This window comes from Porcisia hertigi, chromosome 36 (assembly GCF_017918235.1).
Source record: "Porcisia hertigi strain C119 chromosome 36, whole genome shotgun sequence".
In the NCBI taxonomy this organism is placed as follows: Eukaryota; Euglenozoa; class Kinetoplastea; order Trypanosomatida; family Trypanosomatidae; genus Porcisia; species Porcisia hertigi.
The window spans coordinates 2,229,835-2,257,500 of record NC_090595.1 but is presented as its reverse complement, the minus strand read 5'-3'; the positions used below and the strand labels follow the sequence as shown (position 1 = coordinate 2,257,500).

The window sequence follows — 27,666 nt, the reverse complement described above, 5'->3', positions numbered from 1 at the left end:
TCGGTGCTGGAGCGCCTGTCAAGAAGAAGAAGGCCTCAACATCGGTGAGTCGAATGAAATTGGCACCTTCCGCCCCCGTGCGTGGTCGTTCTCGCAGTTCCGTCGCGAAAAAATAAACGACGAGGAAGGGAGGGAGGGGAGGGGAGGAGAGACGGAAGGGGGGGGAGCCTACTACACCATCACCACATTGGATGAGGGGCTGTACGCATATGTGGGCTTCTCTGATGTGAGGGTCTCCCCACACCCTTGTGATTTCTTATATCGCTACAAAGAACACACACACCCACACACACACACACACACAGACGGCGTACACCGTCTCCGATGGAGGCGGCGGCGGCGCGCGCGCGTGGGCGCTGTGTAAAGTGGGTCGCTCTCCCATGCTTGTGTAGGAGACCCAACACCACGTTTTGGGGGAACGGAAGGATTGTTACTCCTCTCAGAGCTTATGATGTACAGAGATATATACACACACATACACGTGCATATATACATCAATAGAGCTGCATCTCTCTCTATATGTGTATACATATATAAATATATATGCGTGTGATTGTGTGTATGTGTATGTATACATCTATATTTGTATACATTGTTGTTTGTATTATGCACGATGTTAACGTGAACTAGTGTATTTTTCTTTTTAAAGCAGCGGTGGTCGGTGAACCGCGCTCACCCGAGACTTTTCGGAGTGAAAGGTTGCAGCAGACAGACAAAGGGGGAAGGGGGAGAGGAGAGGAGAGAAGAGAGAGATGGGGGGAGGGTTAACGAAGCTAAGTGTGGGGGGGGGCGTATAGGAAAATGTGCAACAGGCAGGGGCGTGGAAAATGCAAAGGGACAACACCAAATGGTGTAGCCAGGAAGAGAGCCGGGCAATACGTAAAACACACAGCCGTTCTCACAGTGCGCATCGGTGCACCGATTTTGAGCTGCGGTGATTTTTGCTTCCAGCAGATTGTCAAACCTTTTGTGGAGTAACGTCACTCTTTTTTTTTTTCTTCGTGACTTGCGTCTCTCCCTTCATCCTTTTTTTTGTTAACCCTCTCTTGGCGTTTTTTTTCCACCATTTCCAACATGGGGGGGGCGTAGGCTCAGCGCACTCTTCGACTCTTGGCTTCACCACTGCTACCATGTCTCCAGCGGGGTACGAAAGTTGTATATATATATGTATGTATATTCTACCGTGTTTCCCTCCCTCCGTGCCCCTTGTTTCCCTTGCCCTCGACGAGAGTCCTCCTTTTGATTTCCATCAGCTATCTGCATCTCTTTATTTCACACACCCTCTTTTTTTTTGGTGTATGTGTCGAGGCGATTCTCTTTGGTTGCGCAGCGATGCATCACTCGCCCCCCCTCCCCCCTGCGCATGACACCTTTCTAATCCGATGTATTCCATACCACACATACACTCGGAGTTTTGCTCGCTGTTCCCATGAACCCCCGCGCCGTGTTTTACTCGCCCCACCCCGCCTTTTCGATTTTTCACTTTCGATCAGCCGAGTTCTGAATGCTGTTAGAAAGCAGCATCACCTCTCATATATATCCATGCGTGCGTGTGCGTGTTTGCTACGCGGTCGCTATTTGATCTCCAGTTTTCCTTTTTTTCCCCACCCCGCATCTACTTGGGTAGTATCGATGCACACCGTAGGCACGCACACAACTCACGCGCACCCCATATCAAGAGAGGTGTCTCACACAGAAATGTTTGGGATGCGGGAGGAAGCGGCGAATGAAGTGGTGCCTCACTGCTTCCCCCTTTTTCTCCCTCCCCCTTTCTCTTCCCCTGCGGACGCATCTGAAGAGGCGGCAGCTTGCATCTTCATGCTTGAGCAATTGCAGAGGCGGCAAAAAAAAAAGAAGAGGCGTTGATATTGGGCTTGGTGTTATCCATTGGAGAATGAATCCTCGTTCCAACTGCCTTGTTTGTTCTTTCTTCTCCCCGAATGCAGAAGATGTGGGCTTGGTCAGCCAGTCTCTAGTCTTTTATTGGTTTGGTGAGTTCGATTCGTGCTTCGGATGACTCTTTTCTATCGCCCCCCTATCTGGCGGGTGGGTGGTTAGAGGGGGAGGGGGAAGGCAGGACGGGGAGGGTGGCAAGCGGCGGTTCTCTCTGCCGCGATATCCTACCTACACACCCCTCTTCCTCTTTGCCCCTTCGCACACACTTTCGGTGTGAGGCACCGTGTTCAAGGATGTCTTCGGCTCATCTCTTTCCACCGCTTCCCTATTCCCCCCTTCCGTCATTACCGTAACCTGATGGTGTGCACCGCTGTCTCGCTTTTTCTGCTTCTGTTTTGCCTGTGCGTGCATCCCTATCGCTGCGCTGTGATTTTGATTCGACTGCGCGCGCACACACACACACACACACACACACACACACACACACACACACACACACACACACACACACACACACACACACACACACAGACTTGCATGGAGTTGTCCACGCATCGTACTTTTCTTAAAGGAACGTGCCTTTCATCTCTTCCTCTTCCCCTCCTGCCTGCAGAGCGCTGTTCATCTGCTATTTCGTGGTGGAGGACATTCGGGTGCTCGTGCACGTGTGGTGCCCCCCCGCCCTCCCCTCTTATAGAGACGTACGAACACACACATTTTTTTCCCTGTGTAACGCCGCATCTGCGGCTGATAACGCGTCGACTTTTGCGCCCTCTTTTTTGTTTAGCGCCCGAAAAAGGTTTCTTGGAGGAGGATGGAGTTCAACCCAATTAACATTGAGGAAGAGGGCTACTCACCACGCCAGAACGGTGTGGCAACTGCGGTTGCCATCACGCGTGGCGCCGGCCACCGTGATGCGACGGGTCTGCTTAGCCAACATGCGTCCTTCGGCGACGCCCTTCGTGCCTGCCGTAATGCGTTCTACTACCACACAAGCTGGTCGGTTCCATACCCCGAGGTTCCCGCTACCCCGATGCTGTACTACCTTGACGAGTACAAGCATATGATTGAATCGACCATGCCTGTCGGTATCATGCAATCGGAACTGGATGCCATGAAGGTGGGTCTCCTCGAGAGCATACCACTGGCATACTACCCTTTGGAACCGAACGCGCTGGACGATGCGACATCGTCTTCCTCGATGTCGGCAGCGCATGCTTCTGATCGTGCTCGCTCGCCGCGTAACCGCCTTGACGCTGGCGATGCGGAGATTGCTCGCATCGTGGTTGACTCAAATGAAATCCAGATTCGTAACTTGCCCTCGCTCACCCACGTGCAGCGGCCCCTCTACACGGACATCGGCTTGGTGCCGCAGGAAGAGCGCCACGCGGCACGGGTGGCGCGCGCGCAGCCAATGGGGGGGTCGAAGCCGAGTGACGCAGCTCTGACGACGGCGGAGATGGTTCGCCAGTGGCGTCTCGATGTCCAGGCGTCTTTTGTGCAGGCTTCGCAGATCGACAGCGGCTTTGCGCGTTTTATTGAGGAAATCGCGCATGCAAAGCTTGGTTTGGACAGAAACAGTGTGTCTCATCTGAGATTGACCCGTGCGCTCTGGTCTCTTCTCTATCAAGGCACAACGAAGCGGCAGCAGCGCAAGGTCTGGTACACGATCTGCCATTTCTCTTCCACCTATAGTGACATCCCGTCAACATCCGAGGCAGCCGTGTCGCAGCTGTTACGCGACACGGAGGCGCTTGGCCTGCCTCAGTACTTGACCAACTGGCGACCTTTGCTGACAGAGTACACGCAGACTGTGGGTGAATACGTTGCAGCGCTCGCCGGCGGAGTGGAGCAGCGTCGCGAGAACTTGCAGTTCCATGATAAGGAGCTAGATCAGTTATACACAGGTAACGTCTGTACCAACATTGAGCTTGACGGCAAGCTGGCCCGCACGAGCGCTGATCGTGCGAAGAACACCATCTATCCAGTGGAGGTGGTGCCCGTGTACCCCAGCGAGTATCATCAGGCGGTTTCGTTGGGAGCCACTGTCACACGCCTGCACGACACGGAGGACCTCGACTTCCTCGCTGAGCGCGACGCCTCGCTGCACCACGTAATTCTGCCTGACGCCGTCCTGCCCAAGGTCGCTGCTGGGCGACCGAATATGCTTGTCGGCGGCTGCAATCTCCTTGTCACTGACGAGGGTGACTTCTCGAATGTGCAGGTGGGTGCGACACTGCGGTACAGCGTCTCGGCAGAGAACACCTACCAAACCCTGCGTCAGGACCCGATGAGCACCGCCAGCTACTTGCTGCGGATGGGGCAGGTGGCTACCGACGCCGCCGCCTCTCTCGGTGCAAACCACGACGGCCGCTTCGTCGTGTACGACCGCGTCGGCCACCGCGATGTGTACCAGAAGACCAACAGTATGGATACCAACACACTCTCGCGCTACGTGGTCATGTTCACGGATGCTGGGGCCGCAACTGGAGTTTCTGAGGCAACAGCAGATGCTGGTAGTGGTACGCGCGTCAACTGCGTGAAGCGTGAGCGTGAACAAGCGTCACTTCGAGAGGAGGCAGTGGATCCTTCAGAGCACCCTGCACAGTTGCCACGGACAGAATGACTGGTGGCGTAGTGAGACGGGAAGGCATGGTGGGCGGGGGCTCGCACCGCGATTTCTGTGAGGGACAGGGTCGGTTCACGTCATATGTTGGCAAAAAAAAAGGGCAAACAGGGGCTCGTTTCATTTCTCACGTGGCTGGTGTGTGTGTGTGTGTGTGTGTGTGCGTTTGGAGGCCACGGCGGATGTAGAGGGACGGTCCCTACCGTCGTGAAAAGCCAAGATTGACAGGGGAAAGGCATTCAGTTTTTTTTCTGTCGCTGTTCTATTTCCGCTCTATTTACGTTGGATGCGCATGGAGAACGTGCTTTTATTGATTTGTCGTTGTTGTTGTTGTTGGCGCTGGCTTATGTGTAGTTTTGACCTTGTCGCTGGCATGGTGGGGGTGGCGCACCTCATGTGGTGAAGCAGCTGCGTTGGATGTGACAAGCAGACATGGGTGTGCCAACGCATCCATACAGCATAGCGCAGTTGATTTGAGGTACTTGTGCCTGAACGGGGGCATTGGCGTGCCCGCGTGCGTGTGCACTGCCGTGATCACTTCAGCGCTCCCTTCAATGAGTGTCTGTGTGTAGCGATGCGTGGTGAGTGTGGTGGGTTTCATGTGTGTGTATGTGTGTGCCTCTGAGACGAGCTTGTCACTAGCAGCCTCACCCCTTTTTTTCTTCTTCAGCTTCCAACCGGGTGCCTAAATCATGTGACATGTACGCCGCCGTTGAGGATGATGTGGAGGAGGGGGATGGACGTCTTGAAGTGGGTTTTCCCTTATTTCTATCGTCGTACATTCTGTGATTCCCTTCCCCTACTCACCCCTCCCCTCTTTTCCCTCTTTGTTTTTCTCGCCGTACATGTTTTTTTCTCTTCTATTTTATTTTCGTGTACTTTACAGGAGGGCGTGGGGAGATGACGGGGTCTCCCACAAGACACTGAGTGCGGCTGATCTGCATAAAAAAATAGTAATTCAATCGACTGAAGCGTTGAGCGCCAAAAAAAAAAACAGAGTCAATGCGCGGAAAAAAGAGAAGAGAGGAAGGGGGAGAAAGAAGAACAAAAAAAAATACCGCGTCCAGACGTTTTATTGCAGCGTGATGTAGGACAATAGCCATGCGGAACATTCACTGGCACTTCGTGCTGCCAACATGTTGTCACTGAGACGGAGTGGAGAGGACAAACTAAAATAGAATATGCAGGGCTGTAATGGTGCATCTGGGCAAAAAAAGGGGAAACACGAAGACGATGTTGATATGAGCATGTGATATAGGGGTGTTACGGCCTCAACTCCGCTCGTATCGATGCGGTAATGTGCATGTTTATCCCCAGGGCAACTACGCTTTCTCTGGCCTACCTGTAGCACTGACAGCCGTCCCCACTCGCTCCATCTCTGATTGTGAACCCTCCTCTCTCTCCCTTTTACAAAAAAACTTCAACAACCAAAAAAAAACAAAGCTAAGGGAGTTTCAAGACACATAAAAGCACTCACAGACATACTTGGAAAAACAAAAAAAAACAGTGCGCACTTAATACTCCGCAATCGAGTGACGTAACCAGATCCTGAAAAACAGACAGACAGACAGACAGACAGCGAAGGTGGTGTCGGCAGTGGTTCCTTCCCTCCTTTTTTTTTCGTTTTGTCTCGCTCGACTTCCCATCTTCTCCCTGCGCCCTCTCCCCTCTCCCCCCCTCTCTTCTCTCCTCTCTCTCCTTTTCAGAGCTCCCTAGCGTGTGCGGGTTTTGCGTTCCACCGCGACGCAATCACCGCCTCGTCCCTTGTCGAGCTTCTACTTCCTCTCTCTCCCTCTCTCGGGAGATAAAGGAGAAGGAGCTGTTGTCAAGCCAGAGATAGTGTACAGAGAGAGAATAAAAGGGGGGACATAAAGCAAGTAAAGGAAGGAAGACGACAACAGAGGAGGAGTCTTAATACACCAGATACACAGACCCCAGAGCCATTCAAGTGGCACAGAGTATCTGCCACACGCCTTGCATCACAGTCGTCGAACCCCCCCCCCTCCCCCCTCCCCACCTCAATATTCCAAAGGGAAGAATAAAAGAACATCGTGGTGAACGGCCGTTTTGGCAGCAGAAACATCGACATCACTAGCATTTACCCGTGGTGTGGACTTGGCCAGTCGTCTGCTGATTAACTCGCACATTCATTCTGTCAGACTGTAGTCTCGCGCTCTTTATCGCCCCTCTCCCCCTCTCCCCCTCTCCCTCCCCCACACCACCCGATCCGCTACAACCCCACTTAATTTTCCCTTCATTCAACAATTTTTTCGAGTATTTTCTTTTTCTTGTTCAAAACTTTTTTTTGTTGTGTTTATATTTTTTACCCCCTCCCCCCCAATCCCCTTCTAATTATTTTCTCTTCCCATTCGCTATCTCTTTGGTATTTTCCCTGTCTTGCTGTTTGTCCCAGAGCCGAACTGTTGTGTAAGACGCGACCGAGAGGCGCAGGAAGGAGGAACGAGACCGAATAAAAAGCTCAGACGCGATTGTCAACAGAAAGTCACAAGGGGGTCGGGAGAGTTGGAGTACACAGAATCACACCACCCCTCCTTCAGGAAGCAGAGAGGCAGACGAACAGAGCAGCATCCAGCTACTTTCTTTTTTTTTTTACTTCTCTGTGTCTGTACAAAGTGTGGGTCCCTTGTAATATACACTGCCTTATCTCTGTTGATTGAGAGCCCGCGTGCGGGGATTGTGTTACTCTTATCACTTGTTTAGTGGTGAGGGAAGCTACATCGAGACAAACATCCGCACATTTATAGTTTTGGCTCTGTGTGTGTGTGTGTATACATACATATACATATATATATATATATATATACATATATAGATATATACATACACATATATTTATACATATATTTATACATATATAGTCTGACTGTCTTCAATTGATTGGATACGTCTCCTGGGGGAATAGGTACGTTTTATCTCTTTATTTTTTTCGTGTTGTTTATACGACACGACCAAAAAAAGGGGGGTGAGACATCGATACGTCCTCTGGCAGACTTAATCCGATTGCTCTACGTGGCACAGACACACAGATTTTTTTTTCCAGAACACCACCTTATATAACCACTAATCACCCTTCCCCCCTCCCCCAACAGTCAGACAAGGCGAAAAAAAAGGGATACACACAAGAAGACAACGCGGGATTTTATCTGGCGCGCAGGAGTGGAGGGAAGATTGTGTGTCAACGTTGTAGGACACACACACACACACACACACACACACACACACACACACACACAGAGAACCCCCAGTTTTTTCTTTTCTCTTCCTCCAAAAGGAACTAGAGCCGTTCTCGTTTACATATCTAACGGTGACCAATCAAGGGTGCAGCCTTCTACCGAGAAGCCATTATTTCTATTGTTTTTCTGCAGACGCCTTCCTCCAGAACTTCGTTGCGCGTTGCTTATTTCTACACCGGACGCCTGCTACACGCAAGCGCATACGCGCGCACCCGAAACGTTTGCCAGTTATATATATATATATATATATATAAGTCGGCTCTACAGAGAGAGCAGTCTTTGAACAAGTTGTTTTCATTTTCCCTTGCTTGTCTAGTTGGTATACAGGTGCATATAAGTGTATACAGAAAAAATCTGGCGCACATACCGCTCGACCGCTTCAACTAATCCCCCCTCTTCTTCTCTCACTTCGACTCGGAATCCCTTTCCCCCCTACTCTCCCTACTCTCCCTACTCTTCCTCCTTCCCCCATTTATCCCACGCTCTCTTTTTTTTGTTACTTCTTCCTGTTCTCCGCCACATCATCGTAATAACAGCCCAACATTTGGTTGTTTATTTACGCCTAACCGACTTGGATCCATTTAACATTTCTTCCCCCTCTCCCCTGCTAACACGCTTTTCCCTTCTAATTTTTTGTTCTCCGGTGCACGCTCATCCCAGTGCTTCAGAGAAAACGACAGGCATCGGCCCACCGCCCTAACTCAGGCTGCGTCAGCCTCAGCTTGTTCGTTCTTCTGGACAATCACACACGCACACGTATTTTTACTCATCTCCCACTTACTGTCTCTCGGCCCGAGGTGACTGTTCCTTCATTTTCTGCGCCTTTTTTTTACTTTTATATTTTCCCTCCTCCTGCCGCCTTGGTTCGCCGCTCTTTACCCCTCGCGCATCCTCTGCGTATTTGTGCCCGTGCTTGTGTCTGTGTGTGTGTGTGTGCGTGGCGCGCACTTGGGGTTGCTCACAGGCTTCGAAGTTCTTCACTGACACATACGAACGTACATCTTTGCAACCCAAGCAAAGATTGCATTAGTTCACGGGGCCACGTGTTTTTGAATCTTGGAGGAAGTAAGAGAATCAGTCTCGCTTCTTCTTTCACTCCTTTTTGTTTGTTTGTTTTCAGGCGTGATTTCCTTTGAAAGGGCCGAATACGCCCCCCCCCCCATTCCCCCCTTTTTTAAGTTTTGTTTTCGGATTTGAGAATTTCTGCTGTACGGGTGTTTGGTAATCTCTCTCCCCTTCGTTTGAGAGGGCCTCACAACGGGCCTGAACAGTCGGGGAAGGGAACATCGATACAGAAACAAAAAGGAGGTCGAGTTACACCTTTTTTTCCCCTCACGCCTGTTGTTGTTGCGTGCGTGCGCTCGTTTGACACCACCCTTCGCTGCTCTTTTTTTTTCCCGACCAGGTTTGTTGTTCACTTTTTTTTTTGTTTCGGTAAAATACTGCCACCCCCCGCCCCCCCTCCCCTGTCTCTCTCTTTTTCTCTTGCGCGCTTAGCTCACTTTCTATTTTCCGTCTTTTTTTCGGTGTTTTGTTGTTAATCCGCTATTATATATTTTTACTACGTTGCCGCACCGAAAAGACAAAACACGGGTCTCAGCCTTTCATCTGTTTCCCTTCTTTCTTCGCTTTCTGTACTGTGAGGGGGGACCTCTGACAGACATATATATATATATATATATATCTATATATATTTTTTGTTCCTCGCTTTTTTTGTGTGTCGCTGTGTATTCCCAGCGAACGCCGTTCCTCTTTTTCTTCTCGCTTCTGATTCCTATCCCTCCCCATTTTCTGAGGAGGAGGAAGAGTGAGCAGCGCGCACACATCCCCGTGCCAAACAGCACTAAGGACAGCAAAGAAAAACATTGTCCTCCACTTCCTTTAACCTCCCCCCCTCCCCTCCGCGGTCGAGGAGGCTCTAATTATTTTCTCGTTTTCGTTGTTTCACAGACGCATACCCTCACCTTGAGACACACGATCCCACTCCCACCCCCGCTACTCAAGCCCCTAAGGGAAGGGGAGAGGGTGACGGGCGCTGACACACGTCAGGGAGTCAAGCAGGATTGCATAGCGTTGAAGCAAAAAGGAATACTTCTCGTTCACTTGAGGGTGGAGAAAAAGTGTTCATCTCTTGCCCTACCACGCTCTCCTACACACTGCTGCGTGCACGTGTTTTTATTCGGTACCCGCTGTCTCCAAGGTCTGTATCACTCTCATTCAATACTTGCCATTACTCAAAAGCAGCGTTCCCCCCCGTCCTCTTCGTGCACACGCATCAACGAACTTTTTTTTTTGCTGTTTCCTCTTCACTCTTTGGTAAAGCAGGCACTTGCATGCTTTAATCCCTCCCTTTTTTTAAACTATTCACAGAAGCCCATTCCCCCCTCCCCGTCACATTATTTCTCACATTGTCTCTGCTTACCTCACTTACAAATTGAAGCCAGTCTTTACAAACATTTTATTTCTCTCTCCTAAGAGGCCCCCCTCCCCTTCTCCCCCCTCTCCGCTTTGCCCTCCCGCTTTTGCTTTTACCTTGGCGCACTTTCCTTGCTGTTCCCCTCTTCCTCTCCCCCCATCTTCCCGCCAGTTTCCTCGCTATCCTCCTAGCTTATACTCCCTGCGCTTCTTTCTTTCTTTCACATACTGTCTCCTACTGACATCTTTTACACCACCCTGTTATTGCTTCCACCGCTACACCCATTTATTCTTTCCCCCTCTCTCTCTTCATCCCCCCCATCCTCCCCATCCTCCTCACTCCCCAAATCGATTGCTTTGTTTCGATCTTCTTCCCTTCCCCCTCCCACATCTCAGAGAAGTCCATACGCAGTGAAGCACAGCTACTCCCTCCCCCCTCCTCCTTTCTTCCTTTTTCTTCTCTCTCTTACTTTCTCCATTGCGTTCTTTTTTAAATTAAGTTGTTTGTTCCACCACCACCACCCCCACTTACCGCTCTGTCTGTGTCTGTGTCTGTGTGTGTGTGTGTGCTCGGGTCTTTAGACCCCCAACTTTATCCCCCCCTCCCCTCCTCTCCCTCCCCTCCCTCCCCCCGCTTTGTGTGTTCTACACGGCTGGCTTGTTTGTCGGTTTATCCCCCTCTTTTTTTTTTTGCCCTATTCTCTTATCTGATTTTTTTGGTCGCGTCTTTCTAGTCAATCCAATCCCACTCTTTTGCTCGACTTTTTTTTTATTATTTGCGAGGATATCTTCTTGCTGGTTTGGCGGCTGAACTTGTCTGCAAATTAGAGATATCCATTACTCCCCCCACCCACCCACCCCATTTCTTATTCTTAACCCCCCTTTTTTTGGTGCTGTTTTGAGCGTCGTCTCCTGTGAGGTGATCGGGAACGAAGTCAACCGCAAGCGCTACAGCATCTCCGACCATGTCCGCTGCCACACCGAATCCGGCCACCTGCGCCTACCCCTTGGTTCACATGAGTAATGGCACCACAGGGAGCCAAAGAGGTACCATGGGTGTCAGCCTCACGGAGGCTGCCACACTGTCAAGTGCAGCATACGATGTCGCACTCACTGGTGTGCAGCAGGGGTACGATAATTGCTTACGGCCTCTCACGATGGGTTACCCCACCGCGTACAATTGCGGCGCTGGCGGAGTGATGCGGAGCGTGTCCACTTTTGGTGTCGGCAGTTGCCCTCCGTCTTTCCATTCCTTTGAGCTTTTGTCAAACGCCCAGCCGCCTCTATCCCAGCCTGACTTTTATGTTGCCGCTGCCGCAGCGCAAACGAGCGACTTTTACTACAGCTCCACCCCATCTCGTTACGGCGACTCAGCGCTGAGGCCGGCGGAGGTGCACAGCACTGGTGCTGACACTGTCAGCCCCGTTATGGGCTACGGTTCAGGAGCTTCCTTTGCCGGTATAGGCGGGTGTGGGTGCATGGACCATAACGCCGCCTCCCTTCTCAGCAATGTCAGCTCCACCAGTTCGCGCTTTCCTCAATGGTATCTGCCCCGTGGGTACTGCCCTATGCCTTGCTCGAACGTCGTTGGGTGCAGCGGCAACAGTGGCTTTGGGTGTCACACGGACTGTGCGAGTACCGGCATCACACCTGTCACAGTCTCGATGGTGCCGATCACCTCGGAGGAGGATATGCTGAGCACCTCGGATGTGCAATCGCGTTACACCTTAATGTCGCAGCTGCCGCGATTCTCACCTCAGCTGAAGCCCGACTTGATGCACCCCTTTGCGCTGTCTCCGTCGTCTCTGGTCTCAGCAGCCGGGGATGCTGCTATTGCGACGGGTGCGCTAGCCGCATTTCCGTCCGGGGCGTTGGAGCAGCCATCCTCGGCCTCCTTCTCAACCGTTTTTTCTGCGCTTAGGGCGCCGCGCACCCCGCAGTTCGTGCCGTACGATGGCCGTGCTTACGGCATCCCATTATACAGAGCACAGATTAGCACTGCCGACGCTGTTGCTGCCCTGGCGCAGAGCCCACTCGTAACTTCCGCTCAAGGCGGAGATTACAGCCCGTTGGACGCCGTCCAGCCCACCCGTGTGGCGGTGCGGAAGTCCGGCACGCTGTATCACATGCACCAGTACCCCTGTGTGGAATCTGCACACCCATCACTCGCCTTGTCGCCCAGCGGTCGGGCGTGCACCGACGATGCCGGTGCCGTTTCAGAGCGGGCAGGCCAGTTCTGCTCGCCAGAGGAGAGCGTGCTCCTAGCGGATGTCCACGCACGGCTAGTAAGGCAGCACCGTTCCTTGCAGCTAGTCAAGGAGCGCTCATTGGCACACAGGGCCGCTGTCAAGCCGGTCTCTCGCGGAGGCCTTGCCGTTCCTGCAAAGCCGCCCGCTTCTCGGAGTCAAGTCGGTGCCACCGGTTCTCAGCGAGACGCTGCTTCTCTCAGCATTATGGCTGCCGATGAGGCGGCGGTGGCGATGCTGTCACCCATTCCACAGCTTCCGGCCGCAGACGGAGCCCATGCCGAGGCATCTTTCCAGTCGATGTGGGAAGGCGCCGTGGAGACCGCACAGGCCCCTACGCAGGATGAACTGGATCGGATCTTGACAGTGCCCGGTGTAGTCTGGCGGCACGACCCATATAGCCGCCATGTGTTGCCGTACACACAGCCTGCTACAGTGGAAAGAGACAGCAGCGATGATTCGAGTCCGTCGTGCTCTTCGCTGCCCTCCAGCTCCAGCGCCACAGGTGCCGCTGTCGGTTCGAATGGCCGTAATGCCACGACGGCCAACGTCACACAGCCGCCTCGCTCAACCGACAATTCTTCGTGCACAAATGACCGCCGCAGCAGCAGTAGCAGCGGCGGCGGCTGTGACAACGGAGTGCAACCCAGCGCCCGTCGTTTACCGACCAAGAAGGTGTGTGTGCGGCATTACGTGAGTGGGGACGGCGACCCATCAATCATCAGCCACGAGAGTAGCGGGGCGGTTGGTGCTCTTTTGAGTGTGAGAGAGGTGCCCAACCTCACTGTCCCCGTTTCCGTAGGCGCTAGTGGTGCTTGTGCTCCGCTCCGCCACGCAGCGTTCGTGGACGACGACGACGACGCTGCCGTTCTTTCGGCCCCGCTGGAGGCGTCACCAACCACCGCGGCCGCCGCCCCACCGTATGCGGAGAGTGGCACGTCGGCGTTGCCGAAGCCGCGCTCGAAGCAGATGGGCATGGCTGCACCGCCTCCAGGCACGAAGGCGGGTATCACCAGTCGGCACACCCCCACGCCCAAGACTTCTTCGTCCAGCGTTTCAACTGAGTTGGAGCATCGGGAGGCGTCTAGCTTGTCGTCGTCATCGCCACTCGCTCTCAGGTCTTCGTCTGGAGAACCCGGTAGACAAGGTGCCCCGAGAGCGTTGCGCGGTGACCACGCCGCCGCAGATGATCCAGCTGCTGTGACGACGACGTGGCCACCGCTACGCCGCTCGAGCCCGCGCGCCTCTTCCTTGGATCTCAGTGCTGGCTGCTCGACGTACCACCCAGCATCGAAGTGGTCGTGGAGGCTGCGTAGCGCACGCATGTATCCCCTGGCTGTGTCGGAGGAGATGGGGGCGACCAAAGCCAGACACCCTCTTCTTACCTTGACTGACCTCGACACGAGTGCCCTTTCTGACCTGTGGCAAAAGCTGGACTCGAGCGGCTGCTTTCATGATGCACTGGAGCGCCGGCGGAGCGTGATCGGGTCCGACTGTAACAGCTCCGCCCGCGTGGTACGCCGCATTGCACCCTTCACCCGCCGCTTCGGAAACCGCCGGCGTGGCCTGGAGGTAAATCATGACCGCGGGCCACGCTTCACAGTGCTGTCCGAGTCCGAGATGAAGTACGTCTGCCTCCTGCACCATCGCTTTCGAAAAAGCACCGCCGTCGCGGCTGAGCACTATGCCCCTGGCACGGTGGTAGTCGTGGACGGAGACATGGGTGTTGACACCGGGGTCGTTCAGCTCTGCGTGACCCGCGACGAGTACAGTGCAATGACGGATATCCAGCGACGTGCCGCGCACCTTGTGGCGCACCTGGAGTTCTCGCTAGCCTGCTCCATCCACCGCGCCGCCAGCGCCGACGAGGTCCTCATGCTCGGAGACACGAAGCTGCCTCTTGAGGAGGCAACGCTGGACTTCTTGCAGAGCTTACGCACACAGCCACATTTGTTTCAAAGCTGTCGGGTGGAGTGCATGCGCTTTGTCGATGCCGAGTTCCAGGCAGATGGGCAGAAGCTGTATGTCTACTACACCTGCAGTACCCCGGTGCGCTTTCTCGAGCTCGCCACGTACCTGAACCACATTTTTCACTGTCGCATCTGGATGAAGGTGACTAGGATGGGAGAGCCGTAGTGGTGTGGTTGTGTTTGGGGAGTGAACGTTGCTCTTGTGAGTTCCCCCCCCCCTTTCAACCCCTTCCTTTTTTTTTGAAATTCGCGCTCATTTTTTTTTTCCCACCTCGTTTCGCCTTTTTTTTTAGGGGACATGTTGTGTACTCTTGTTGACACCGCCATGCATGGCATGCACGCACCTTCCGTCGCTTCTCCGATCTCTGCGCACGCAGGACCACTTCAACGACGGGTGCGCCGCGGTCATGGTTTTCTTTGTTTTTATTCACTCACTTTTTTTTTGTTTTTTCGTTTATGCTAACGGTGTACCTGTAGATGTGCTCCCCTTTACAGGTTTCATTCACTCCATCCTTTATTTTGCTTCCCCCCCTTCCCCTCCCTTCCCCCTTTTTTTTTGCCTCTTTTATGTCCAAGTGCTGCTTTTTTTTATATATATTCCTTGGAGAACACTTCTATTACCCCCGCCTCATCACAATTTCTCTATCCCCTTCTCTTCGGATTCTCACTTTCTATGGCACACACGTGTCCGAAGGTGGCACAGCGTGTTTTCCCTACACAGACCCAACTCGATACGAGGGGTGTGTGTGTCTGTACTTGCTTTCCTTTCTCTTGGCATGTGCTTATGTGTGAGGTTGCAGAGTCTTTTTTTTTGTTACCTCCCCCTCCCCTTCTTTGATCCCCCCGTCAACGGTTTCCTCCCGCCCTCCGCCCCATTCCGGCTTTCATGATCAGTATTCCGTTTTGAGTATGCTGATGTGAGCGATCATACATCTCATCGATGACTATATGGATATGTAGTACGTATATAAACGTGCATCTAAATCTAATGTTCAACCTGCCGTGCACTACAACGAAGATTTACTCAATTCTGTCTTTTATCTCTTTTTTTATCGGTTCTATGTGGCTCCCCCATCTCTCTCTCCCCCCCTCCACGGCTACGCCGTGTTCAGACCAGGTTGGCGCACCCCAGATTTTCTTCAACCACTCTCCCCTCGTTCTTTCCTTCTTTGTGGATATGAAACTGTAGAGGAGAAACTGATGACAGCAGCACTTCCTCCCCTCCCTTCCCCTCCCCGAAAAAAAAAGAGTACGCGTTCTCAATTTTCACCTCGGACGCTGGCGCGATGTACGTCTATGTGTACAAGGTGTTTGCTATTATCTTTACTATTATTCTTCCCCCCCACTGCTCGTGTGTTGTTCTTTTTGTGTTTGTGTTGCTGGCTTTGTTTTCATTATTATTATATATACACATTTGTCTTCTGCTCCCCTGGTATATTTCTCAAATCGGCGTGTGCGTGTGTGAGTTTGTGCTTTCCCCATACCGGGGAGAGTTACTCGTTTTTTTTTACATGAACACGTCAGTGTCCCCTTCCTTTTCCCCCCATCTTTTCCCCATCTCTTCTCTATTTCAAGTCTGTCTTCCCCGTTGCTGCCCACACACAGATGTACGGAGGAGGGAGCGGCTTCCTTTTGTTTTCTTCCTCCACGTTTTCATCCTGGATAGTGGTTCATCTCGTTCATGATAGATCCACCGACATGTATATATATATATATATATACACACACATGCTGGCATCTCAGCGATGCCCCTCACACCCGCTCACACAAGTTCGTGAAAGGTGTGGTGTGTCTGCATGTGTGGTTTGTTATCCTTACCTTATGTTTCTGCTGCTGTTCTTTTTTTTACCTCTGTTCCCCTCCTCCTCTTCCCCCTGCAAACGTTTGACGGGCTCGTGTGGTGTTCTCACATGGGCTGCCGCGAAACAAACAGACAAAGCACGCACGCATTCACACACAGACACTCGAGCTTCGCATTCGGTGTCTGTCTCTGTGTGTGTGTGTGTGCTGACTTTTTCTGTATGCATGAAGGGAGGTATTCTTTTCTTCAACGGCGTCCTCATCCGTCTTGTTTCTCCTTTCTTTCCTACTCCCCTCTTACAAGACAGGCGAATCACAGAGAAGCGTAATGTGGGAGCCCACACGACGCACACTCTCCCAACCACTGTAGCAAGAGAAGCCCATGGAGCTCTCTATATTCCTGAAAATTCTCTCTCCCCATTTCTAAAGTGTGTACTCTCTTTCTCGAAGTGTCTCAGGTGGACTCGCCCACGCTCATAAATGTTCGTTTTTACTTCTTCTTCCCCCCACTGAAGCATTTCTCTTTGTGTGTGTGTGTGTCTCTCTCTCTGTGATTGAGGACCGAAAAGAAATCGGACACCGCACTCTCTGTTTTTTTTTTTGAGAAATATTCCGCCAGCTGCTCGTTTTTTTTTTCTCACTGGCCTTTGGTTTTCAAGAGGGGCCGGTAGCGCCGCCTTTTTCTCGGCCTTTGCTATTCCCACTTCTTTTCTGTTGCCTCATTTGATATATATGTATATATATGTGTATATGTGTGTATATATATGTATATATGTATATATGTACGCTTTCGTTAAAAAAATCCCCATGCAATCTTCTTCTGCCACAGCACCGTTGCCACAATCTCCCTTTTTCCTGTTTATATATTTCTTTGCGTTTTTGCTTGACAAGCGCGTTGTTTTGATTCATGCGCTCGGCCCGGCTTCTTCCTCTTCCTCTTCCTCCCCCCACCCCCCCTCCACTCGGTGCAGATATTTCCCTGTTTTGTTGGCTTTTTAACACTCCTTGCGGTGACCTCTCCTTTTCTTTACTCTCTAGTCTCTTGATGAGATCATACGTTATGATTTTCACCTGCCCCCCGTTTCCTTTCTGTTTTTCACTTTCTTTTTTTTTGTGTGTTCACGCTCAGAAAACGCCACGACGGCTCTCGCCATCCCCTCTTTTTTTTTTTTTAAAGCTCCCTTCCCCTCCCCCCTTTTCCTCTCTCCTTCCCACCCTCTCTTTCCTTTTTAGCTCTGGAGCGCATTTATGGCTATTATTATTATTTCTCGGTTCGGCCCCCCTCTCTTGTTCTGTAGTGTACGTGCGCATGGGGGGGGGAGGACGTCAAAAACTTACCGAAGTCGTTCCACGCCATGTACCCGCATTTTTTTTTGCAGTTTATTACTATCTCGCGCACTCGACAGCCATCACTGCAAATCTACTTTTCTGTGCCCCCCCCCCCCCCGGCTTTTCCCTGCTCTCTTTCTGTCTTCCCCCTCTTTTTCTTCGGGTTGCCTGCATCCGTTGTGCCGGGAGCTGGCGCGGTTTCCCCGGATCACCACCTATACTTCGTTCTCTCTTTGTCATTTAATCGGCGCACGCGGGCTGTGCATTGCGACTGCATGTGAGGAGATGTCTCAAGTGCGGTGCTTCACTTACGTACACAGTGGACTCCTGGACACGGCGAACACACTTACACACACGCGCGCAGCGATGCTTCAAAAGGTTTGGAGGGGGGGGTAGGGCAAGAGGGCAAGAGGGCAACCAAAGGAATGTCGCGCGGGCAAAGAGTATTTCGTGACAAGTGGGGAGGGAGGAGGGGCGCTGATGTTACACTGCAGCAAAGGGATCCCATCGAAGTGAAATTCAGAAATTTACGTGCATAACGGGAGGAGAAAAAACGTGGAAAAGGAAAGAAGCGGTGCCCCCCCCCCTCAAAAAAAAAAGTAAACATGTCCTTTACATGCATGAACGCCGGTCTGCTCATATATCAATATGGATCGATCTAAGCATATATATGTGTTCATTAATTGTAAATATATTTATATACACATAAACATATATATACATACATGTGTTTTATTTTTTTCACTTTTCAAGTGAAAGAAACGAAAAAAGGAGTGCAGTTACACGTAGAGGTGATTTCCTTCTTCTCTTTTTCTTTCTCTTGCTGCACAGTTACACTCTCTTTCGAAAGTGAGGTGTGTGGAGGGAACTCCAAGAGGATTGACGTGTAGGTGAGCTGCAGCTTCACAAGATCGCGAGTGCTTTGTAGGCTCAATCTTGGCGACACTCAGGGCACATCAACACCCGCATGAACCTACACAGCTACTTGTTGCGCATGTCCATATGAAAGGCGCAGACATGTTGTGCTCTATCATCGCCCTTCTCTCTTTCTCTCTGTACCCAGGCATATAAAAGAGAAAGCAGTGGGGAGAACAAAGCGACGAGGATACTACAGCACCGGCATCATCATCATCATTTCTCGGCGCTACACACACACACACACACACACGGACAAAGGAACAGACTTAGCCTAAACACCGCTCCCTCTTTTCCTCTAAATCCCCCCTCCCTACAGACAGAAAGCCCTCCCCCCCCCTTCGCCAGGGAGCGGACAGGCATTCATGAATTACTTTGGTCAGTGGCCCAATCTGGAACTCGTGCGCCAGGATGGAAGCAGGCGTCTGGCTGCAGACGTGCTGTGTGGCGTGCCGTACGTCGTGCTGTTCTTTGGCGCCTCGTGGTGCAGCGAATGTGAGGCCTTCATGGACGTAATGGAGAACTTCTACGAGGCATATCACGAGGCGAAGGGTTTTGAGGTCGTCTATATATCCCGCGACTACAGTCGAGCAGAGATGATGAAGAGCTTTTTGCTTAGTGAGCGGGCCGCCGCTGCCGCGGAGAAAAGCGAGCATCGGCAACGCACGCAGGAGGGCAGTCACCGGTGTCTGAACCCGGGGTGCGGTCAAGAAGGAGAGGCGGGACTCTCCGCGGAGGAAGGTCCGAAGGAGGGTGCGAATCACGAACTTTGCAGTGTCCACGACGCCAGTCACAGCTCAGAGCACAGAAAATATGTTTCGAGGGCCAACAGCTCATTCACCACACCGCCGCCGCTAAAGCGCGTGGCAGAGTTGTCAGTCAACACCACCGTCACGAGCGGTCTCGCTAGTAGCCTTGCTAATCCGCTGATGTCATGCGGACCGCATGGCTTTTGGGCTGTGCCCTACGACCATGTCGGTTGCGTTGGTGTTCCCATACTGTATCACCTTCGCGTCTTCACCTATCCTGGCGTGGTTGTGTGCCGAAACAAGAGCTTCTCCGCGGACCTGAAGCCCGTGCTTCTGCCGTCTCTGCCCGTGGTCCATCAGGCACCAGTGGAGCACTGCACCGCTGTGCTGCAGGATAATCGTTCCCCCGAGGGATCCCAGACGGAGTTGACGCAACAGCCGCTTTTGCCATCTATCGCCCGTGCCAATGCACCGCAGCGACGGCAGAAGACTCCGATGCTGGCGCGACGGGAGTTGTACCCTGATGTGATCACCATTGCAGGTCGCTTCATGGTGGAGCAGGATCCGTGTGGGGAAAACTTTCCGTGGGACAGGATGGACTCCAAGACGCGCTGCTCAGCGCTGATATTCTTGGTGATTGTTGGAGTACTCGCCGTGATAGTCGTCTCCTGGGCGCTCCCGCTCCTCCTCGTTGCGCAGCAGGGGACTTCGCTGAAGGCACTGACAAAGCTTTAGACCTCACGCATGCACGCATATTACAGCAGGCGAGCGTGGGTACGGCAGGAGGGGATGCGTAGTATGCCCCGTCCAGAACAGAAAGGGAGGTGATCTCCTTTTTTCTCTATGCCTCCACCCCCACGCGCGCGAAGACACACAGACTGACACCTTTTTTTCCCGGGGTTTGTTACTGGTTGCCGCCTTCGCTCGACTGTTGTGAGTTCCTTTTGTGGGACACATACCTCTCTCTCTCTCTGGGCCTCTCGGGTTTGTGGGCATGTGTGTGTCTGTGTTTGAGTGCTTCTCTCCTTTTTTTTTGTGGCTGGCGATTGCACCACAGTGAATGTAATGCTCATTTGGCAAAAAAGAAATGAGAGAACTACAAGGCGTGTCTACGGTGGCACTCGTGTGACTCCGTGTAGGGGGGGTGGGGATATCCGCCAGAGGCAGACAAGCGAACTTGACCGCACTTATTTCTATGGCTTCTGCCGGTGAGGATAGCGGTGGCGATGTTGGGCGTGGCGGAGGAGGGAGGGAGGGGCATGGAGTCTCTCTTATCCTTGAGTCCGCGTAAGTTGATTTAACGTTTGCATATGTACACGCGGAAAGCTCTCCAACATTTGTCAAAGCGTTTCGCTGATAACCACGTGCGCACACCCGTGTGTAACTCTATACTCATGCGCCCTTGGCTCTTCTCTCCCCTCGAGAGAGAGGGCAGAGGTGAAGAAAAGCTTTTTTTGTCTTCCTCACGGGTCTTCATGTCTCCGCAAACATGATCGAAATTCGAGTGCTTTAAAAGCATTCGACAACTCTTGACAGGAATGTTCGCCTGCTCTCCCTCGTTCTCTTGCTCTGGTGTTATTATGGTTCACTCCCGGTGCACACATTCTCCTCCATCACTTCCTTTCTCTGGCCCACGTTGTGTTGGTGGATTCTATTCGATGATGTCCGTGTATGCGTGCGCGTGTGGGGGTTCTACGGTTTCCCTCTCTTGATGTACTCTCTCTCATCGATTTCTGCATACGCGCATTATATCCGCTTCACACGAACACACACTTACTTTCTTTTATGTTTGCTGTACACACGCGCGGTGCGCTCCCCCCTCCCCCCCTCACAATCGCGTCAACGCTGTGCGGCTTACATCCCTCCCCCCCTCCCCTCCCCCCTCCTTTACGCTCCACCAAAAGGTCTCCAACACGCCCTTCACTCGTGCACACGAATCCACGGCCATACCGGGGCGCTTCGTTGTCTCTTTGCGCTCCTTTTTCGTCAAAACATTTTTTTTTTACTACCCCGAGCAGTTGTGTATCGGATCGCATCCCTTTAGCCCCCCCCCCTCCCCGGCACGAACTCCCTTTCCGCTTTCTTCAGAACTTCTGGTGCCTTGTACTACATTCCCATCTGTTCTTGTTGTCGTATACTACGCCCCCCCCCCTCCCCCTCCCCCTCACATACACATACACACACAGCCTTCTCCACGATAGCGTTGCAGAGAAGAGGTAAGGCGTCGCAGAGTAGCGGAAAGACACTGGTCAAGAAAAAAGGGGAAAGCAAAGAAAATACACACCCACCCACCCACACCCACACACACACACACACCCAGCTATACACATACGCACAGAGAGAAGTGAAGGGACATCGGTGTAGAGTCGTTCCCAAGGGGAAGGGGTGGGTGTGTGTGTCTCTCCATTGTTGGATTATCATCTCCATTATTTCTTCTGGTGTATTTGAATCTCACTTTTTTCCCGCTTCTCACATCTTTTGTGTTACCGCACTTTGTCCCTTTGGCGATTGGACTCACTGATCTTGCAAATCACTTCTACTCTCTTCGTTGCTGCTGCTGCTTTTTTTTTCTTGTCGTCGTCGCTCCCCACCTTTGAGGCCCCTCCCTCCATTTGTCGCCGACCTACACGCGTGCACACGCTGTTTTTTTTCCCAATTGTATTAGCCAATTCATTTATTTTCCCTACTTGGCTGCTGCTGCACCTCTTATTTCTATTTCGTGTGTACACTTTTTTCCCCCTCTTTCGTTCCTGGGCTCCACCCGCGCCTTTGGCGTGTGCGTGTGTGTGTGTGTGTGTGTTACCAGGAATATCTTCGCCACTCCTCTTCCCGCCATTTCTTTTTTTTCCTTGCTTTTTTTCAGTCGCTCCCCCTCCCCCTCTCTCATTTTCTTTTATATAGCGCTCACCTTTTCGCAGGTGCTCCCCCTTTCTCTCTCTGGTTCCCGCTGGCGTGTGGTCTCTCCCTTTTAGCCGCTCAGCTCTTGCTTTATTTGTTCTTCTGGCTGGACGGGCACTCAACGTCAACCCTCCGTCTTTCATCATCCTTTCCACCCGTTTTTAGCGCGCGAGGTGCGTGCGAGATCCTTCTTCAATCGACACTGCCGTATCATCCGCTACGTGCAGACTGGAGGACCGCAGTGGCGGGGGGGGGGTAGCGACAGAGTTGCGGCACATCATTAGGCGCGCAGTCTACTGAGCACAGGCTCGCACAACTATTCTACTCAGCAGACACATTTGTACTTGTTTAGTCCCTTCTCAGTCTCGTTGCAGCTGCGCTTCCGCTGCCCCCCAGGCGTTGACGTGGTCGACTTGCTTGCGGTGCTGACACCACTCCTTCTCTGTCTGAGGAATAAACAGCGTCGTTGGCTCAGGATGGTGTTCTGCCACAAGGACCTCCCATTCCTGTCGCAGTTTCCCGGGTTGGAGGTGCTGCGGCAGGACGGCACCACCGTAGCCGCATCGGAGGCCTTCAAAGGGAAGAAGTATGTTCTCATTTACTTCTCCGCTCACTGGTGTCCGCCGTGCCAGCGCTTCACACCGCTTCTTGCGGACTTCTACGATGCCCACAGAGACCGATACGGGTTCGAAGTCCTGTTCGTGTCGTCAGACCGTGAGGAGGGGCGCATGATGGATTTTTTCCAGAATCGCAGCAGTAACTACGTACGCCGCCCGGCACCGGTGCCGCCGTTTTCGCACCCGCCGGTTTCTTTGGGCGAGGCACCTGAGGAGAGCTGCCCTCTGAGTTGTGATATTTCAAATTTTTATCAGGGCGAAAAGATAGCCACTGATTCGGGCTTCACTGACGAGGGCAAGTTGAAGCATACTCAAGCACCCTCCTTCAGCGGGACTTCAGAAAAAGTATCCACAGAGGTGAGCGGGGATCTCGGCCCCCGCATCCCCAAGGCTAGCGGACACGGCAATTGGCTAGCGTTGCCCTTCAAAGAACAAGAGGTAGCTCGCTTTTTATCACAAGCCTACTCTGTCGTCTCAATACCGAAGGTGGTGGTGGTTGCCGTAGACACCAGCTGCATGGTGACGAGGGAGGGCAAGATGATGGTCATGCGTGACCCAGACGCTAGCCGGTTTCCGTGGCGCTTCGCTGAGGGCGACATGCGCGGGCGCACCGATGGCTGGCGAGAATTCGTTGCTCTTTTACTTTTTATTCTGTGCGCTATCTACTATTACTTTTGGTTCTATTGGTAGAGATGTGTGTCGCTTCAGTGTGACGCTAGCGCGGGGACGTGTCATGGCCGTTGCACCGGTTCCGAAGTGAGGTTATCAGTGAGCCCGCTGTCAACAGGGACGGGGGCGGGGAGACCACTGGGGAATCATTTTTCCTTCTCACTCGCCCCCCCCCCCCCTCTTCCCTTCACTTTACATCGCCGCGAACACACTGCCTCGCAAATGGTGATGTCATGTGTTGGGGGCGGGGGGAGGAGTCAAGGTACCTACGACCAGGTAAATTGCAAGGCGATTTGCCGCGAATTGGTCTCGTGTGTCAGGTCCTGAATGACTCTGCACCGGGGGAGGGAGGGGGGGGCACCGGTGACGTTGAGCAGGGTTGTACAGTCCACTGCACAAAACATATATATATATATATATATATCGCTACTCGAACCGGTTACACCTCTGGTTCTCACTGGCTTCAATTGCTTGGTTGGGGGGTGGGGTAAGCCCCAGTTGTCTCGAGGGCTACCTCAGGTGGTGGGCCGACTCTATGAGCGAGGCTTTAAGGCGACGTGCAAAGCAAGGAAGGGTTGGTGTGTTGATGGGCAGGGTTAGAGATAGGGCCCTGGTGTTCATAAGACTGATGGCTCATTGTATTGGCACGTGTCTACAAGTGCTTTGCACATGGCGCGATAAGCCGGTAGCCATACCGGGGGAATGAGGGAGAGAGGAAGGCTGAGGAGTTCAGTGTGTGGCGTTGGGCTCATTAAGGGTTTGGTCATGATGAACACACTCAAAGAAAAGGAAAAAACACATATGTTTGTTCGGCTTGTCGCAGGCTTTCACCGAAAGGTCCGCGTAGGTGGCCGGTGCGCTGCCTCAAGTAAAAAATAGTGTGTGCGCATGTGTGGACTCGTTGAAGAGGTGTGAAGCCGGCGCAGAAACACAACAAAGACGATACCCCCCCCCTCTCCCCTTCATCCATCCATCCAGACACACAGTCACATCTTTTTTTTGCTCATGAACAGAGGTGCCACTGGGGGGGGGGGGGGGGGGCGGTGCAAACTTATTGTGTGCGGACTTGCCCCACCTTCGCCCCCTTTTTCCCCACTTTTACTTGCTTTCTTTCTTCCTGCAGGTCTGTGTGTGTGTATGCACATGGTGCCCCAGGGCGCGAGCGCACTCGACTTTTCTCCTACATGGATGTCAACTCCTCTCGATTTGTGTTGTTGTGTTGCTCGCCATTGTTTTTTTCGCGGCGCAGTGGTTCTGCCATTGTGGGCGTTAGAGGAATGTCTTTTCGCTTCTGTGTGCCCTTGAGTCTTTCAGCATTCCATCTTGCCTGAAGGCAAATGCATTGGTGCGTGTTCCGGGGGGCCTATACTCCTGGCTTTGTCCTTTCCCTGTCCTCAGTGCTCTCCGCCCCCCCTTCCCCCCCTTTAGTGCACTTGAAGCATCTGGATACTCATTCCTGCCCCCTTCTCTCCTGACTTTTATTATCCTCCCTGTGGCTGCTCTTTGTCCTTCCCGTCCTTCTCTACCCCTCTTCTGGTCCAACCCCCGCAACGTAGCACGCGCTGGCCAGGCCTGATGACGAGCTACCCAAGAATTTGCAGCTCTATAAACAGGTGGAGCCCGTAAGGTAGCAGGAGGAGGGTAGGGAGAAGATGGACACATTTCTCTAGTGGTCATTGGAGGGGAGGAGAGCCTAATGAGGCATGAGGATATCCTCTGCGAATGTGCGCATGTGTGTGTGTGTGTGTGCGCGAGTACGTAGAGGACTCGATATCGGCAACGAGAGCAGAAAAGTGCAACTTTTGCACCGCTGCCCGCCGGCACACCCGTGTTTGTGTTGCGGGTGTCTACCTGCTACTGATGCAGCGGTGAATGGTCACCGCCGCCTCGGTGTGTTTGCATCTCCAAGTGGGCGATTACTTTTCTACTTTGGTGTCATCAAGTGTAGTATTTTGGCCTTATCTCCCCCTCCACTTCTCTATCCTTTTCGATATCTCCACGGTTCATTTTTTTAAATTCATTTATTCGTGCGATTCGTCTTGGTCGCGTTCATCTCGTGCACGTCACAGATGTTGTTTTTGTTTTTTTTATGTGTTTTCTGTTCGAGTGCGTTGCCTGCGCGTGTCTCTCTCTCTCTCCTCTTCTCTCCTCCCCCCCCCCCTCGCATCGCTGCCTTGTGCTCCTCTCTCTCCATCTGTGCCGTGTATTTCTCTTTGAGAGAGCCCTGCGCGCTTGTGTGTGCTCCTTGCCGACTGTTCCATCCACAGTGTTCCCGTGTCTTTTTTGTTTTGGTCAAAAACCGCAGAAAAACTCCGTAAACCGCGATCTTTTTTTTTTCTCTTTTTTCATCTTGTATTGTTTTTGTGTTCACCTCTGTCTTTACTCACACTGAGATGTTTTTTTTTTTGTTATAGCCCTCACTCACCCTTGCTCCGTGTATGTACGTGTGGGAGTGTGTCTTTAGGCGTGCACACAGCCAGAAGAGGCTTCTTGGTGTGTGTATATGTGCGTGATGGTGGGGGGGGAGAGAGAGAGAGGAGGCGCCGGCAAGAAACTAGCTACCATGTCGACTGATGTGTCTGTGATGGACACTTGACTTTTTTTGTGCGCGCCCACATGCTTGCCAATTCACACGCACACCCAGACACACAGGAATTTGTCCACACCGCAACAAAAGGTAGTCCTCTTGAGAGGAGGGTCTGTGTCCTTGGAGTTGTCTACCAGCGCGCTGGCACGCGCATGCACGGCGGGGCAGCTTCGCTCTGGGGGAGTTGTACATTCTAGTATATGCAGGTATGCTCTAAGCTGGCTATCTAAACCTCCATATATATATAGTCTAAAAAATTGCTGTGAGTATGTCTATTGCCGCAAGGACTTCAAGGATGGCCGATGGGCTGTGCGTGCCCATGTGCTTCGTTCCCGTGACGACCCGCCGTGGTCACGATGATGTGGTTATCTTTATTTTTTCTGCTTTCTGTTTGCCCCCCCCCCCTCCTCCTTCCCTCCCCCACGTCGTTGTTTACTTGTGTGTGTGTGTGTGTTTGTGATATTTGTTGCCTTGGCCATCCCTTCCTCCCCCTTTTGACGACAATGTATACACGGGGTTCGGTGCCGTATTCCTCTCATTTTGCATGTCTGCAGACACTACCCTCCCCCCCTCCCCAGTAGAATAGTCATCGACACAGACGCCTGTTCAGCACTTCTCCAAGCGCTGCACACGGTCATCTCCCCCCCTGCAGCTATTTGATATTCTCCTTTTCACATCCTCTTTTTTTCCGTGAAACATCTCCCCCTTCTCTCCGTTGTACAAAAATACACACTCATACACCGATGCGTAAAGGCATGTTACAGCACCTCCATCGCCGGACCGCCGCCTGGGCTCAACACGCGTGCTTCTCTTCCGCCATGACAAGAAGATATCCTCCTCTCCTCACCCCCCATTTCCGTCTGGTTGACACGGACGCGCCTTCTACTTCTCCCTTCCCCCTAGATCTCTCTTCTCACGTCTTCTTCCTCCTCCTGTCTCAACTCCCTGCGTCTTAGCTCCCTCTTGCTGTTCACTCTCTCTCTCTTTGTGCTCCTCGCCGCCGCTGCCCCGGCATCTTCACTCCCATGTCGGGCTTGAAGAGCTTCTTTCCTTACACCACCAGCTTCCTCAAGGGATCAGCGACAGACATCACATTGCCAACGTTGGCGGGGAAGACCCTCTTCTTCTACTTTTCAGCGAGTTGGTGCCCGCCATGCCGTGGCTTCACGCCGCAGCTCGTTGACTTCTACAAGGCGCACGCAGAACAGAAGAAGTTCGAGGTGATGCTCGTGTCATGGGATGAGGCGGCTGAGGACTTCAAGGAGTATTACGCGAAGATGCCTTGGATCGCGCTGCCCTTTGATGATCGCAAAGGTATGGAGTTCCTCACATCAGGATTCAAGGTGCAGTCCATACCGACGCTTATCGGCGTGAACGCCGACACAGGCAAGATCATTACGACGCAGGCGCGCAACATGGTCGTGAAGGACCCCGAGGGGAAGGAGTTTCCGTGGCCCAACGTACCTGAGAAGAGTTAGAGGGGGGTCACGTGTCAGAAGGGGGGGTGGGTGGGTCATCGGCGCCCATGTTGGAGAAAAGGGTGAAAAGTGAGAGAGAAGGGGACGTGCTACCGCCGAATCCGTCGTTATGATGATGGTGCGCTCCTTTTCAGGTATGCGCTCCCCCCTCCTCCTCCTCCTCGTCCTGTCTTCCAGATAATGCTCTCACCTAGATGCTGCTTCTCTCATTTCTTTT

The 27,666-nt window shown here is 52.5% G+C and overlaps 6 protein-coding genes across 6 annotated transcripts in view; all 6 read left to right on the top strand.

Annotated features, from left to right (window-relative positions):
• Window positions 1–116, top strand: part of JKF63_00562 (uncharacterized protein) — a gene marked incomplete at both ends in the record, with an annotated part of 1,068 nt that extends 952 nt beyond the window's left edge. The window contains one exon of the mRNA XM_067896613.1: window positions 1–116. This exon is cut by the window's left edge and continues 952 nt beyond it. Within this exon, the coding sequence (XP_067752770.1) occupies window positions 1–116 (116 nt within the window).
• A 2,594-nt stretch (window positions 117–2,710) lies between these two features.
• Window positions 2,711–4,522, top strand: JKF63_00561 (uncharacterized protein; the record flags this gene model as incomplete). Its single annotated transcript, XM_067896612.1, has 1 exon — window positions 2,711–4,522. The coding sequence occupies one exon, from the start codon at window positions 2,711–2,713 to the stop codon at window positions 4,520–4,522; it is 1,812 nt and encodes a 603-aa protein (XP_067752769.1).
• Window positions 4,523–11,156: 6,634 nt separating this feature from the next.
• On the top strand, window positions 11,157–14,573 carry JKF63_00560 (uncharacterized protein; the record flags this gene model as incomplete). Its single annotated transcript, XM_067896611.1, has 1 exon — window positions 11,157–14,573. The coding sequence occupies one exon, from the start codon at window positions 11,157–11,159 to the stop codon at window positions 14,571–14,573; it is 3,417 nt and encodes a 1,138-aa protein (XP_067752768.1).
• Window positions 14,574–18,816: 4,243 nt separating this feature from the next.
• On the top strand, window positions 18,817–19,935 carry JKF63_00559 (uncharacterized protein; the record flags this gene model as incomplete). Its single annotated transcript, XM_067896610.1, has 1 exon — window positions 18,817–19,935. The coding sequence occupies one exon, from the start codon at window positions 18,817–18,819 to the stop codon at window positions 19,933–19,935; it is 1,119 nt and encodes a 372-aa protein (XP_067752767.1).
• Window positions 19,936–22,574: 2,639 nt separating this feature from the next.
• JKF63_00558 (uncharacterized protein) lies at window positions 22,575–23,405 on the top strand (the record flags this gene model as incomplete). Its single annotated transcript, XM_067896609.1, has 1 exon — window positions 22,575–23,405. The coding sequence occupies one exon, from the start codon at window positions 22,575–22,577 to the stop codon at window positions 23,403–23,405; it is 831 nt and encodes a 276-aa protein (XP_067752766.1).
• A 3,591-nt stretch (window positions 23,406–26,996) lies between these two features.
• On the top strand, window positions 26,997–27,449 carry JKF63_00557 (uncharacterized protein; the record flags this gene model as incomplete). Its single annotated transcript, XM_067896608.1, has 1 exon — window positions 26,997–27,449. One exon carries the CDS (start codon window positions 26,997–26,999, stop codon window positions 27,447–27,449), a length of 453 nt encoding a protein of 150 aa, XP_067752765.1.
• Between the last annotated feature and the right edge of the window lie 217 nt (window positions 27,450–27,666).